This window comes from Microtus ochrogaster, unplaced genomic scaffold, assembly GCF_000317375.1.
Source record: "Microtus ochrogaster isolate Prairie Vole_2 unplaced genomic scaffold, MicOch1.0 UNK12, whole genome shotgun sequence".
Lineage (NCBI taxonomy): Eukaryota > Metazoa > Chordata > Mammalia > Rodentia > Cricetidae > Microtus > Microtus ochrogaster.
Genome location: NW_004949110.1, coordinates 6,071,694 through 6,087,498, shown reverse-complemented (window position 1 = coordinate 6,087,498; position 15,805 = coordinate 6,071,694). Strand labels below are relative to the sequence as shown.

At 45.4% G+C, this 15,805-nt stretch overlaps 1 protein-coding gene across 1 annotated transcript in view; it reads right to left on the bottom strand.

Moving 5' to 3' along the window:
• Positions 1-14,958, bottom strand: part of Gk5 (glycerol kinase 5) — a 67,693-nt gene extending 52,735 nt beyond the window's left edge. The window contains exons 1-3 of the mRNA XM_005366666.2: positions 14,793-14,958; positions 4,187-4,280; positions 1,424-1,499 (exon numbers count right to left, since the gene is read on the bottom strand). Coding sequence (XP_005366723.1) covers positions 1,424-1,499; positions 4,187-4,280; positions 14,793-14,954 — 332 coding nt within the window. The 5' untranslated portion in view covers positions 14,955-14,958. The remainder of the gene's footprint in view (positions 1-1,423; positions 1,500-4,186; positions 4,281-14,792) is intronic.
• Positions 14,959-15,805: the final 847 nt, after the last annotated feature.

The following is a 15,805-nucleotide window of genomic DNA, read 5'->3' as shown; positions in this document are numbered from 1 at the left end:
GTTCGAGACCAGCCTGGTCTACAGAGCTAGTTCCAGGACAGGCTCCAAAGCCACAGAGAAACCCTGTCTCGAAAACCAAAAAAAAAAAAAAATTTGTTCCTCCTTTCATTTTGCCATGTTTCTCTACAGTACGAGGCTGGTCTTGAACTCCTGGACTTAGGCAATTCTCCAGACTCAGACCCAGATTTCTGGGATAGCGGGTATATGCTACCACTACGTACAGTTCCTTTTTATTGCTTTATTTTAAAAGTAGGAAAAAAGACATAAATATTGAAGGCAGATGATAGTACTCAAAAGTAACAGGCCTTGGGCTGGGGAGATGGCTCAGTGGTTAAGAGCATTGCCTGCTCTTCCAAAGGACCGGAATTCAATTCCCAGCAACCACATGGTGGCTCACAACCATCTGTAATGAGATCTGGTGCCTTCTTCTGGCCTGCAGATATACACACAGACAGAATATTGTATACATAAGAAATAAATATTAAAAAAAAAAACAAGTAACAGGCCTCACACTTAAACAACAACAACAGCAGCAAACCCCAAGGATAAAATGATGCTTTTGGTTGCTGCTCAATGGCAGAGCACTGGCCTTTGAGGCCCCTTGAGGCCCTAGATCCAATCTCCTGCACTTTAAAAAGAAAAAAAAAGTGAAATAAACAAAAAAAACAAGCCAAAGCTAGTTTGGAATCCTGGCCCTAGTCACTAAGTGACCTTGAACAACCTAATACCTCATCTTCAGTTTCTTTCCTGGTCTGTTGCCCCTGACATGAAAGTTGGAACAGCAAAGGTGTTTATCATTTGGCAGCTATGACAATGCTGCCACTGTGTCTAACACACCTCAGCTGCTGCAGAGACTTGCTGTGCTCCTGACATCTGTTAGGACCACCGACTCTCTTTAAGTATAAGACAACTTTTTCAGACCTTCGTGTTCATTGGGAAAGTCAACTTATTCAAAAGAGAGAGGAACAGAGAACTTCATCTCCTTCTAAGTTTTCTTTTGAAATGAGTACTCACTGTGTTGCCCCGGCTGCCTTCTGGGTATTCACTGTGTTGCCCTGGCTGCCCTCAAACTCAGTTCAAGCAATCCTCCTGCCTCAGCTTCCCAAGCACTGGAACTATAGGCATGAAAAGACCACCTCCTTTTCTGTACGGTCCCGATTTCGCTGTTATGCACTACTGAAGTCTGTGTGCTACTGTATGGTTTCACTCTATGTACTACTGAAATGCATGCCAGGCCTGGCTTCTTTCTCATTTTAAGTAAGTTAAGCTCAGATAATGATAAGGAGTAGATGAGCCGAAATGGAAACCCATTTTCATCCCTCTTAGCCACACACAATGGTTCTCCACCCACAAACTGAAAACTCCCCGGACAGGTTCCTCAAGCAGCCAACTCCCTGAAGCAGCCCCTACATAAAGCACTTACTTGTTCCACGTAATAAAAGTGGCTCTCTGCGTTGATATGCCAAGACCGACAATTTGATTCATCTGTATTCCTGCAGCTAAAGGCAAAGACAGATAAGACAGGTTTAAAAGCCAGAGAAGTTCAGCTGTGTAACAATACAACACGGAACTCTGAGATGGGCAGACTGTTTGAGCTGTTTAATAAGAAAAGCAACGCTAAGATAAATTTTGCATTATTTTTACTTAAAATGAAGAAAGATATCCTAATAATAACAAAAACGCCCTTTTAAACGTTTAAATGAGAGAAAAACAAATACTGTTCAGTCATACCGTATTTTTTTCCTGATAATACTAAAAACCTGGCTCTTAGTTTAGGCAATATCCAATTATAACAGAAGCTGCCTGACAGTGCCGAATGGGAAATCTCTAGGGTGATTAGCTTAATTGCTGAAATTGAGATCGTATTCTTCAACACAAACAGATGAAATATAGAAATAAAAACATGAGTTTTGTTTTTCTTTGTTTTGTTCTGAGACAGGGCTAATTCTGTAGCCCAGGCTGGCCCAGCAGCAATCCTCCTGACCCACCAACGTGAGTGCTGGGAGTGTAGGCGGGGCCTCCACACTCAGTGTACACTAAGGCTTTGGTTGTTGTTACTTTGTTATTAAGATTTATTTTTAACCATCTGTGTGTGTGTGCCACATGTGTGCAGGTGCTTGAGGAGGCCCAAGAGGGATCTGAAAACCCTAAGACAGGACTCATGAGCCCCCCAACATGGGTGCTGGGAACGGAACTCAAGCCCTCCGGAAGGGTAGTAAGCACTCTAAACCACTGGACTGTGCTTGTTTTGTTATGAGAGAGAGAATGTGTGTATTATATGATGGGGACACATGCCACGGTACATATGTGGAGTCACTTCTCCCCTCAACCTTAACATGGGTTCCAGGGGTCAAACTCAGGTCACCACACACGCATGTGGCAAGTGCTTTTACCCACAGAGTCATCTCACCGTCCTTTTGTGCTGCTGGGGACAGAAGCCAGGGCCTCACGCATGCTAGGCAAAGACTGTGTACCACTAAGTTATATCACAACACCTAAACATGAGCCTTCTGAACCAAAATTCCTAAAACATAGAAATGTGTTTTTTTGCTTTTTTGTTGTTGTTTTGTTTTCTTTCTTTCTTTTTTTTTTGAGGTCTAAAGGTTTTTTGGTTTTTTTTATTTATTATGTATACAATATTCTGTCTGTGTGTATGCCTGCAGGCCAGAAGAGGGCACCAGACCCCATTACAGATGGTTGTGAGCCACCATATGGTTGCTGGGAATTGAACTCAGGACCTTTGGAAGAGCAGGCAATGCTCTTAACCTCTGAGCCATCTCTTCAGCCCCTAAAGGATTTATTTTTACAGATTTCAACTAGTGAAAAGCCTTCACCTGTAGAGCCCATGTTCCCTCTGGGGCTCTTTCTCTGGGCACCACTCTGAGAAGAGCTGCTCCAGAAGGGGGTGGCCCAATAGGTATGAAGAGCCAACAAAGTCCAAAGTCCAGACTGCAGAGGAGTCAAGGGTGCCAGCCAGAGCAACCCAGGCAGCCACAGTGTGTGCCCTTGACAATGCAACCCACTTCCATCTTGCTTTTGGGAACCTGGCAAATGCAGTTTGTTCCAAAGTTGGTGTCCCTAGTCTGAATGAAGCACAGGCAGCACAGACTCTCGCAGCCCCGCTTTTTCCACTTTGCCATCAGGTTTTTGTCTGCAGAGCCTTCTTTAATGCAATATTCACAGAGCTCTCTACTTATGGCTTTCCTCTTGTAAAAGAGGTCAAAAATATATTGAGTTTTTTGGTTATGTATTTTGAAAATGGGCCACAGAGATTCTACTTTTCTCTTTCCCTCAGGGGGTGCAGTTTCTCCTTTCCTCTTAAAAAAAAAATGATGCATACATGTGTGGGTGGAATTTAGGGCCCGCAGAGAGGCCAAAAGAGGCCAGAACTCCTGGAGCTGGAGTTACAAGCTGCGGTGAGCCTCTGGAAGCTGGCGATGAAAGCCAAGGTAGCTCCTCAGAAAGAGTGGCAACCACCGATCCATCTGTTCAACTGTCTTCTTTTTCCTTTTTAAAGACACTGTCTCCTAAGTAGCTCAAGCTGATTTCAAGTGTTACAATAGGTGTATGACACCAACACATTGCACCAAGAGACCTCAGGTGTTCCAGTGAAGGTAAATGGGCTGTGAACTGATGAAGAAGGAAGAGTACATTGTAACATTTTCTAATCCCCTGGATGCTGCAACCGTAGTAGCTGTAACCTGGGGCATTTATTTTCCCTGTAAAAGAAAAACCAGGACATGGCTGCTATTACTTTTCCTTGGCAAAGTGTTGACTGAAAAGCACAAATCTCCCAGCAAAACACAGGGAAACTGTAACACCTCCTCCAAAATAGGCTCTGTGTGTGTGTGTTTGTATATACATATACACATATGTTCATACATGTGCTATGATAAATGATATATAATATAAAAAGACATATATAAAATGATATAATGATGTATAATATATAAGACATGTGTTCATATATCTATATATTTATTTGTATTTGTATATTTATATGTATCATATATGATAATGATATATAACATAAAATATAAAAGACGACATATATAAATTTCTGTTTACACACACACACACACACACACACTATAAATAGAAATCCACAAAGTTCTCCCTAAATTTGAGGAAAATTCATCAGGAAAAAGTCCACTATAGACTATAGACGTTTTATAAATCCTATTACCTTTGACAGCATCTTTTATTACAGCAACGAACTGAGTCCAGAGAGCATCAGGATCAATTTCAACCCAGCCAGGCTGAGGGTAAACATTTTCCACCTGTTCATGAAAACAGAAGCTTTAGTGAGAGTAGAATTAGACCAAGCTGATAATAGCTGCATCTTAAGATGACTGGTTAAGACAATTAACACAATTGCATTTAATTAATTAATTTATTTATTTATTATGTATACAATATTCTGTTTGTGTGTCTGCCTGCAGGCCAGAAGAGGGCACCAGACCCCATTACAGAGGGTTGTGAGCCACCATGTGGTTGCTGGGAATTGAACTCAGAACCTTTGGAAGACCAGGCAATGCTCTTAACCTCTGAGCCATCTCTGCAGCCCGCATTTAATTATTTTTTTACCGGTTCAAAAAGAGAACTAGGTATAGCTCAGCACTGATAATGTGCAAAACCATGGGTTCGTTCTCCACCCACCCCCAATGTTGGAAATGAAGCCCAAGAGTGAATAAAGAGTTTACCAACACAGCAGCCCTCGCGTTTACAGAGGGTTTTACAGCTATTTTATCGTAGCTTTACATTCATTCTTCAAGATGCCTACACTGAAGATACAAAAGATTTTTAAAAACATTTTCGTGTAAATCAAAGAAAAACCCTCAGAAAAGGAAAGGAGGAGGGAAGCGTGGCAGTGTAGCGCTCTCAGGCCAGTGCCTCAGACACTGGAGCGGAAAGGGACAGCCTGAGCTACAGTATGAGTTCCAGGCCAGCCTGGGCTACACAACAAAGCCCTGTCTCAAAATTAGCAACAATAACAACAAAGGCAAACAGAAAGAAAAAAGAAAGGAAGGGAGGGAGGGAGGAACTATGAAAAAAAAAAGACTAGCAGGGAAAGAGGAAGAAGAGATGCCCTAGGGGTTGTGGATTAACTCCTGGGTTCATGGGAAGCTGCCCTGGTAGGAACATGCTGCCAAAGAACAAACCAAAATCGGCAGAATGAAGACAGATCACAGCCCAGTTTCCTGCCTGACTACTCGGTTGTGCACACACAAGGACACATTTGAAACAACACAAGCTATCAGCCAAGTGTAGTGGCACACACTTGTGATCGAAACACTCGGGAGATGGTGGCCTAACAATCATGAGTTGTAGACCCGTCTGGACTGCACAGGGGAGACCTTTTCTTAAAAAACAAAACCTAAACAAACAAATGAATCAGTGAATAAATACATGAATGAAAAATAATAAAAAAGCAAATGAACTACTAAAATGAATGCGCCTGGCACAGTAGTGGCACATGCCTGCAACCCTAGTAATTGGGGGTGTTAAGGATCTGATTTGCGAACCCCATTTTAAAGAGGGGGCTTCAGCTTATGCCTCATAATGAGCTGGGGGGTGGGCGACCTCAGCCCCAGAAATGTGCTGCTGTAGCAAAAATTTAAACAGATACTCCAAAAATAGTCAATTAAGAAGATAGGGAGCAGGGCCATAAAATTTAATGAGGTCCAGATGTTCTTGGACGGCATTCTGACCTTGAAGATACCCTGTCAGTAATTTATGGCTCTTTGTTAGATTTTTTTTTTTCCCCCCAAAAACTGACCAATGGTTTCAGGAACCACCTTACCCTATGCCCTCCTTACCCAATCCCAAGACGACAGGACATGAACTCCCCTGATGACGGCTTTTCCCCTTTAAAAGTTCTACCCTCCCAGGGCAGATTCTGCATCCACTATGCTGGGTGCTGGAAAGATGGTGGTCCAAACTTGAGTTTGAATATTAGAAAACCCTCATGTAACTTGCATCAGAAATCCAGCTCTGTGAATTCCTTTGGAGACCAGAAACTTGGGCACAACAGGAGGCAGAAGCAGGAAGTTTAGGAGTTCAAGATCATCCCCAACTCTGTGTCATAAAATCTGAGAAGGGAAGGGAGAGGAGAAGGAAGGAGGGGAAGGAGTGGGGGGGGAGGAAGGTGGGAGCTCAAGGGGTGAGAGGAAAGGGAAGGGGAAGGAAGGAAAGGAGAGGGAGGTAAAGAGAGGGAGAAAAGAGAGAGAAGGGAGGGGAGAGAGAGAGAGCAAAATGAAATTACAATGCATATGTTAGTAGAATATGGCTGCCTATCAATATCCAACACAGACTTAGATCCAGAATATATAAAGCTCAACAAACAAATGAACAATCCAATTTAAAAATGAGCAAAACAGTAAAACAAGCACTTCCCAAGAAAAATATACAGATGGTAAATACACTCATGAAGATATTCAACTTCCTTAGCCATTAGAAAGACACAAACCGCCAGATGCACACTCCTTTAGTCCCAGGCAGAGGCAAGGGGATCTCTGTGAGTCTACATGTGGATTATAGGACAGCAAGGGCTACATAAGGAGGTCCTGTCTCAACAAAACCTAAAATAAGTAAGTAAATAAATGAATAAATAAACAAACGAAAGAACGAAAGCAGCTGGAGCTGGAGAGATGGCTTAGCCGTTAAGAACAACTGCTCGCTCTTCTACAGTGCACCTGGATTCAATTCCCAGCACCCACATGGTGGCTCATATGGATCTCCCAGTCCCCATGGGCACTGCACATACATGGTGCACAGACATATATGCAGGTAAAAGATGCATACATATAAGTTAAAAATTTTAAAATCTAAAAAAAAAATCGTTTAAAAATAAACAAAACCAATGTGTTCCCACTAACTGTAGATAAGCATTAAGTGCTAATAATCATAACCTAGGCACTGGTAGATTCCTCTGCAGATGAAGACGCCCAAGTCCCATCCCCAGAAATCAGATAAAGGTAGAAAGAAAACTAAGGTCACAAAGCTGCCCCTCTAGCATCCCACACGCGTGCTGATGCATTGCGCCAACACACATACACTATGCCACACAGGCAGGCACGACTGCGCATGCAGGCACACACTGCAGTAATACTACTGTGAATTAAACGTAAATAAATACATAAGCCACACAACAACAGTGACGGATATGCAGAGCAGGTGGGTCTCAGCGAACTCTTAGCAAGGGTGTAAAATGGTACAACCAATGTAGAAAAGGGCTGGGTATTTTTGTTTTGTTTGTTTTTGTTTGGGGTGGTGTGGTATGGTTTGATAGGTTTTGAGACAGCATCTCACACGTAGTTCAGGCTGGGCCCAAACTCTTGGCTTAGCTAAAGATGACTTTGAACTGCTAATTCTCCTGCCTCAACCCTCCAAGTGTTATGTTATGTGCTCACACATCTGGCTCAGCAATTTCTTATTAAGATAAACATTCCTTTCCAGGCATATTGGTGCCTTTAATCCTAGCACTCAGGAAGCAGGGGCTGGAGGATCTCTTTGAGGCCAGCGGTGTCTACATAGTGACTTCATTGACATCTGTACATAAACATGCATAGGAAATTTATTCATAACTACCAGAAACTGAAAACAAACCAAACAGACTTCTACAGGACAATGAATGTGGTGTCTGTATGGATTACCATCAGAAATACGACGGAAGGGGCTGGGTGTGAGATTCAGTTCAGTGGAAGAACATTTGCCTCGCAAGTGCAAGGCCCTGGTTCGGTTCCCAGGACCAGAAAGAAAACAAACAAGTAACAAACCAAGAATGAACTGTGGATAGACATGACGTGGGCGCATCTCAAAAGGCTACATTAACTGAATAAAGCTGACCTGAGATGCCTCCCTATGAGTCTATACAAGACATTTCTTTCTTCATTGTTCTTGATTTTAATTCCAGTAGAAAGAAATGTTTATGTAGTGTAAGTCCCAAGTCCCGGTCTCTGGCCTCCACCTTTGGAGGCCCAGTCCCTGTGCCTGCCAAGCCTTGACCCCTCCCCTGAGGAGTGTCAGGACCAGCTGGCCTCCCAGTTCCCCCTCGGGGCCACCCAAGGGAGCAGGAATCCCATAAAACCTGGTTATCTTTTAATTTGGCTTGTTGTGATTTGGCTTGATTGGGATTTTTGCGTCCACACAGAGCTTGCAGAAGGATAAATTCCTAACATGTAGCAGACTACGAGGGACTGCAGAGCAACAGCCTGGTGTTGTCCTCCTGCCTCAGCCTCCATGATTAAAGCAAACACTATCATAGCCACTTTTTGTGTATGTGATATGTATGTCTGTATGCATGTGGGTGCACACGCACATGCATGTGTGTATGGAGATGTCACAGTTCCTTTATCTCTTGCTATAATAAAATGCCCTGATAAAAGCCAACTGAAGGGCAACCCTTTCTCAGGACCTGTCACACAGGAGCTCTCCTCTTTCCTTCTCTTCTGCTCTCACCTATAAAACAGCTTCTAGGGAAAAGCCTTGAAGCAACTCAAGAGACAAAGGGTTTATTCTGGATACAGCTCAAGGGTAGAGTCCATCACATGGGGTAAGTTAAGGAGGCGGGAGCTTCAAGCAGCTGGTAACACTGTATCCACAGTCAGGAACAGGGTAAACAATGCCCTGCTCACATTCCCCATTGTCTACAGCCCAGGTCCCCTGCCCAGCAGTTAAGATGGTCCTCCCACAAGGACTAAGCCAACCAGGATACTCCTTCATGGCCATGTCGTGTCATCGAGGGACACACTGCCAGATGATTCTAGATCCTAGATTCTGTCAGGTTGACAACATGAGCCATTCAAGAAGGCCTGCAAGGTAGAGGCTTTTCCTTGGATCTGGGACTTGTCTATGCAGCTAGTCTAGCTAGGCAGTTAGCTCCAGTGACCCTTCCTCCATCATGCAAGCACTGGGATCATGGGGTTGGGGGGCTGGCTGCCAGGCTCACCCAATATTAACATGGGTGCTCGAGATCCATCCTCATGCTTGTATGGCAAGCACTTACATCCACGGAGCCATATCCTCAGTGCCACAATCACTTTCGTAGATAGTCTTCAGAAGACAAAACTATATCATAGAGAAAGGGACAGGTGAGGTACTGGAGGTAGACGACAAGGTGGTGTGTAAAGGAGGTTTTAGGTTAGTCTCATAGGTATCAAAACTCATAGAACTACATACAAAAAAAAATCTCCATTTTACTTTTTAACTTTTGAATTTAAAAAAAAATTCAGAATGAGTTCCAGGATAGCCAGGGCTACATAGAGAAACCTTATCTCAAAAAACAAAACAAACAAACAAAACCATTACTTTTTGCTATTGGGTTGGGGTGCGCGCGCACGCACCCACACACACACACACACACTTAAGTGCAGGTGTGCACGTCTGTGCTTGTGTAGAGGTCAGAGGTTCAGAGGTCACTGTAAGGTGTCTTCCTCTCCCATTTACACCCTATTTTTTCAGACATGCTCTTGATCTCTACTGCTTCAGCTAGAGTGGCTGGCCACCAGGGATCTGCCTGTCTCTGCCACTGTCACTCGCTGTGACATAAGTGCTCACACTGGCCAGCAGCAAGCACATTAGCCACTGAACCTCAACCGAGCCCAGGTGCCTCAGTCAATGAGGACTTGCTACGTGCCTCAGGCTGGCCTTCAACTCCTGGTCCTTAGCGAGGTGTGCCACTGCATCTAACCTGTTTCATTTTCATTTTCCCATTTTATTTCAGTTAACAGTTGGAAACAAAAAGCTTTAAGGGGTTAGAGAGATGGCTTAGTTGTTAAGGGCACCTGCTGTTCTTCCTGAGAAACTGAGTTCGGTTACCAGCACCCATGCCAGCTCACAGTCATCTTTAGCTCCAACTCTATCCTCTGTAGGAACTGGCATACATGTGACATACACTCTCACACACAAACATACACACCCATAAGTAAAACTTTTTAAATAGTCTTTAAAAAATGTTTTATGAGTCCATGGCTTAAAGTTTAACTGATGAACATATATGTTTATCCCCAATACTTTTCAAGACTCTGCTAAAAGAAAAACAACAAAACTAGCTTAAAGATAACCAGGTGTGGGCTACACACCTGTTATCCCAGCACCAGGAGGTCTGTTTTCAGTTCCAGGGCAGTTTGGATTACAAACAGAGACCTTGTCTCAAAAAGAAGGCACCAAGCCAAGGACAAAGAGAAGAGAACTAACAGGATCAGACTAGATTTAACAAGTGAACAGAGAATGGGCAAGTGGCAAATGCCCTACTCAGGTTACACTGCCACTCCCGCTACCCCTTCTGCCCAGTACACTCAAAGTAAAGCCATTAGTCCCTCTAATGCCCTGTGAGATGCAAGTCATTCAGCCGCCCGTCTGTCCCCAGAAATGGAGCACCCACAGGTGTGTCTCTTCTGCCCATTTTCCCCTCAGCATCTATGAGTGCCTATGACTTCATAGGCACTGCAAAGTCAAAGGGCGTGTGTGCCAGTCACCCAAACTCTCAGAAAGCAGCCCATAGCAGAGAGCAGGGATTTAGGGCTGAGCCCTGGAAACAGGAAGACACATGATTGCTGGAGGAACGTCTTTGTAAGGTTTCCTGAAGTCACTTAGTCCTGCCTCTGCTTCTCATCGCCAGGCAACGGGTACTAGGCTCGCTCTCTGGAGAAGGGGAGCTTACAAATATTACCCAGGCTACAGTGCTTCTGGGAAAGCAAGGTACTGAAAACATGAGCAGACAACCCACCAAGTACCATTTGAAGGAACTTTCCGACATGGGAGAAGTGGTCAGGAGAAAGAAAATTGTAGAGCCGGAGGGTACCAAGGTGATGTGGGGGGGGGGGGTGTGCACTATTTTCTGTGTATTGCTGAGAAGCAGGTTCAATAAAATCTACTCCCTCTCACGGAGCAGTTCTACAAGGCTTTTCTGATTGTGCTAGAATGAATGTTTCAAGGCAGCAAACGATTCCTCCCTCTAAACAACTTCCCTCGGGCGACCTTGATTCAAGCCTCCAAATCTTTGAACCAAATGGTGGGACTTCCAGATTCCATCCCTCCTCTGCACCAATCTGGACAGCTCAAGCCATATCCATTTTCAGTTGCTATAACAAAACACCTGAGATTTTGTTTTTAGAGGTTCAGTTTTAGAGGCTGACAGTCCAAGATCACGTAGCCCACTTAGGTCAGCAAGGGCTCGCGTGGCTGCATCCTACTGCCGTGGAGGGAGACAGCCTTCTACCTGGACCACACACAAAGAAGAAATAGGCAGGCATGATGGCACACCCCTAAGATCCAGGCACTTAGGAGTCTTGGACAGGAGTATCATCAAGAGTTTGAAGTCACCAAAAGTCGGAGAGCGGGGAGCTGGGCGATGGAGGCACATGCCTTTAATTCAGGTGGATCGCTGTGAGTGTGAGGCCAGCCTGGTCTACAAGAGCTTGTTCTAGGACAGGCTCCAAAGGTACAGAGAAAATCTGTCTCAAAAAACAAAACAAAAAAAAAGGTGTGGGAGCAGGGAGGAAGGAGAGGAGGAGGAAGGAGAGGAGGAGAAAGAAAAGAGGAGGAGGGAAGAAGGAGGAGGGGGAAGAATGAGGAGGGGAAAAGAGGAGAAAGAAAAGGGGGTATGAGAAAGAGAAAAGGGAGGAAGACAAGGAAGGAGGAGAGAAAGGAGAAGGGAGGAGAGAAAGGAGGAGAAGGAAGAGACAGGAAGCAGAGAGCAGGAAGGCAGTGTTCTTGTTAAGCAGAGAAGTACCTTACTCCCCTCCAGGACAGCTTCCTGAGGATCTAAGGACTCTTCCCTGGGACCCACCTCCTATAGAATCTACGGCTCCCAAAGCACCACCCTGGCTGCCAAGATTGTAACACGAATCCTTAGGAGCAAACGCAAACCACGGGAATCCCTAAACATGTAGCATGAAAAAAACCCCCCCCCCCCCCCCCCGCGGAAGAGAACTAAGCCCAAACAGGAGGAAACAGTGAAAGTTAAGAAGAAAACACCAGCTGATTAAAAGGCAGAGTCCTTTCTTCAAGCGTGACCCCGGCTTTCCAGCGCTGGAGGCCTTGAAGCCGCAGTGCTGGGACCTTCTGTCGCGCTCCTCCAGCCATCATATCTTAGGGTTTTCTCAGAAGCACCATGTCCCATTGGGAGGAGCATGATGCGTTTCCCCAGTTTCCAAATCAAAGTATCAAATCTACATCTGAGGGTTGCAAATACAGACCATTGTTCTAGTATTTAACACCAATTATTTTTTTTTAAGTATTTTCTGTGTGTGACTAAATGCTTAATGCTCAGAGCACGTAAGATCAGAGATCAACTTGGACAAGTCATTCCTCTCCTACCGTGTGGGTCCCAGGAATCGATCTCAAGTCATCAGACTTGGCAGCAAGTAACCTTACCCACTGATCCATCTTGATGGCCCCAAGAAAGACTTAAAAAAAAAAATACAGCTGCTGCGGTTAAGGGTGTAACATGCAGGGCCTTAGGGTGGAGGTTCTCCAACATCACCATAAAAAATGAGAAGAAAATATTACAGAAGTCTCCAGAAACACCTCATACAAACTGAATGCAAAAAATTCATGTTTGGATTTCCATTTGAACTTAAAGATCATGGGAGCCTGTCCTGCTTGCGTATTCAAGGGATGATCTCTCCTTGCTTTCTATTTCTTCTCCACGTGACATGTCTGGCTGTGTAAATCAACTCCTCCTACACTAAGATTTCAGTTTTTTATGAGTAATCCTTCCGTTGTATTAGAAGGGGTGTGACTTCCATTATGAAGACAGACACAGGGCTGGACAGATGGCTCAGTGGTAAAGCTACTCTTCTAGAAGACCTGGGTTCAATTTCCAACACCCACATGGCAGCTCCCAACTGTCTGTAACTCCAGTTCCAAAGGATATGGCAAACCACCAATGCACATCAAATAAATATTCAAAATGAGGACAGACAAATGGTATGGCTAAGTCACAGTCACATGATGGGGTAAACTGAAGTCCTAGGACTTTAAGTGCATATCATTTATTCTATCTTTACTTCATCTTGAGACAGGGTCTCACTGTGTAGCCCTGGCTAGCCTGGAATGTGCTCTGTAGACCAGGCTAGCCTTGAACTCAGAGATCTGCCTGTCTTTTCCTCCCCAATGTGCCACCACTGCCCAGTGTCTACCAACTTGTTAAATTTTATTAAAATTTGTATTTTTTGGGTGTGTAGGGAAGGCGCACTTGTGCCATGGTTTAAAATGCAGAGGTCAAAGGACAACTTGCAGGAGACAGTTCTCTTCTCACTCAATGTCCCTCCCAGGGATCCAGTTCAGGGCATCAAGTTTTGTTTTTTTTTGTTTTTTTGGGTTTTTTTTGGTTTTTTGAGCAATGTGTAATCGTCTTTACCTGCTGAGCTGACTCCTTTATGATCCAAATGCTCATTCACTAAATAAAAAAACACTAATTAAAAATGAACTGCTTAAGCAAAAGTACTCTGTGACTAGAATTATAAGAAACACTAAAAAGTATCATTGTGTTTGTGATAAAGACTTACAATAACAAAAGAGCTCAGTGTCTGCCTCTTACCCATCGTTTCCAGTTGGCACAGCTATGTACTAAGTGGGTGGACCATGCTCTTACCCAGTTAGCCAGAGAGGGAGCCGCAGCAGACCCAACTCCCCTAGTACAGAACCCTGAATGAAGTCTCTTCCTCAAAGCGCATGCTCAAGGCAGTCACTACTTTTACTCTATCAGTGGGTTCCTGGGAAATTGCTGAGATAAAAGCATCCACACAGTGAGAAGCAGGGTAGCACACTGAAAAAGAGTCCAGAGCTGTAGGGAAGCGGTTAGATGTCTCTCATCTTCTCTAAAATCTTAAACATTAGAAAATGCTGGCAATGGCAGGGCAGTGGTGGCGCATGCACCAGGAGGCAGAGGCAGGTTCAAGGCTAGCCTGATCTACAAAGTGAGTTACAGGACAGCCAGAACTGTTACACAGAGAAACTCTGTTTCAAAAAACCAAAAGAAGAGGAAGAGAGAAAATAATGCTGGTACTGAAAGGAGTAAATAAGAACACTATACCAAATCAACTGCATTGATCACTGTATAGAAATCAGCACTTCACTAAAAATGGGTGTTAAGGCTTTGCTAACAAAGACCAACCAAATGGCTTGGCAGGCTTCTCAAGCCTGAAGAAGATATTTCTGTGAATTTTCAAAGAAGGAAAGAAGTACGGACAAGTCAACTTTCAAAACTTGTCCAGTATCTCCGATCTCCAGGGAAGTCAGATGGTAATCTGAGGACCTAGCACTTTCAGGAACACAAAGATGACAACCAGTACGATGCCAAGGCAGGTAAAAGTGCTTCCAGCAAGCCTGACGGCCTGAGTCAATTCCAGAGAGAAAATGGATGGCCAAGAAAGTTGTCCTCTGACCCCCAAAAGTGCACCACAGCACACGAACACATGCAGACACACATAATAAATAAGTGTAATGAATTGTTCTTAAATGACACAACCGAAAAAAAACGTAAGTTTACAGTCCATCAATATCTGAAGAACTAAAATGTGTGAAGACAATAGTTGGAAAGTCGATGGGGAAGTGCAGAAAAACCCAGGAAATCACAAACCGCCTAATGTCCACACACACACAGGCAGCCTGTCCGCGCAGCCCAGCTAGTCACCTCAGTTCCACTCAGGTAAAGCTAGAGCGATGAATCCCATGGGACAGGAAGCTAGCGACAGGCACCGGGCCACACTGGACTGAGTCCCCAGGGGTGCAGAAGGAGCGAGGGTGCAGCCAGAGCCCCAGACCCGCCCTCCGCGCCCAGTTACCTTCTGTGCGCTGGAGCCTCTCACCCGTGTCGTCCGGTCATAGACGTGGCAGCGGATCACCGTGCTGCCCACGTCCAGCCCTAGCACGAAGCGAGAGGGCGACGAGGCCGGCGAGCTCGGCTCCTCGCGCCGCTGCTCTGCACCCGCCTGCAGCCCCGACATCACGAGCCCGCGCACCGCAGCCGCCACCCGGCGGGCCAGCGACGAGCTATAAACGCCAGACCCCAGGCGGAGCGCGCGCGGCGCGGCCACCACCCTCACCGCGCCCCGCCCCTCCGCGAGATTCGGCCCCGCCCCGCCCCGCCCCTCCGCGAGATTCGGTCCCTCCCCGCCTCACCCCGCTCCCTCGCGAGGCCCTGCTGCCCCACCTCCACTCCCGCCCCCTAGCCCCGTGACGTCAGGGCCGCGCGCCGAGCGCCGCGTGGGAACCTGGCGAAGATGGCGTTGAGCGCCGTGGTTCAGCGACCTTTACTTTGAAACTCAGAGGTTCCCTTCTAGCCCAGATTACTTTTTACGAATGCCTGTTAATAAAAATCAGGTGGAGTGAAAAGTTTTGAAGTGTTTCTTTTAGGTTTATGTGTTTTGCTTGCATGTGCGTGTGTGTGCGATCCAAGTGTGTGCCTGGTGCCCATAGAGGGTAGAAGAGGACGTCGGACGGTTGTGAGCGGCCACGTAGGTGATGGGAACGGAACCCAGGTCTTCTGCAAGAGCAACAAGTGCTTTTAAACACTGAGCCCTGTTTCCACTCCAAAAGCGTATTTGGCAGAAAGTAAACAAGGTTCCTCATGACATCCCTACGCAGAAAAGCTTGCATGTTTAATACACGACGGCTAGATGTTCCTGGGATGATGTATGGCACTCAAGGGCCGCTGCCGACACAGAACGAAAGCAAGCTTTGGGTTACTTTGCGTCGCAATATCTGGCAGTGGCAGATTTGGACAGTCTGGGAGCCTCAACGCCTTTCTTCTGCTGCTCACCAGCTCTTCCGGGCGTTTGTCAGCAAAGTACAAATA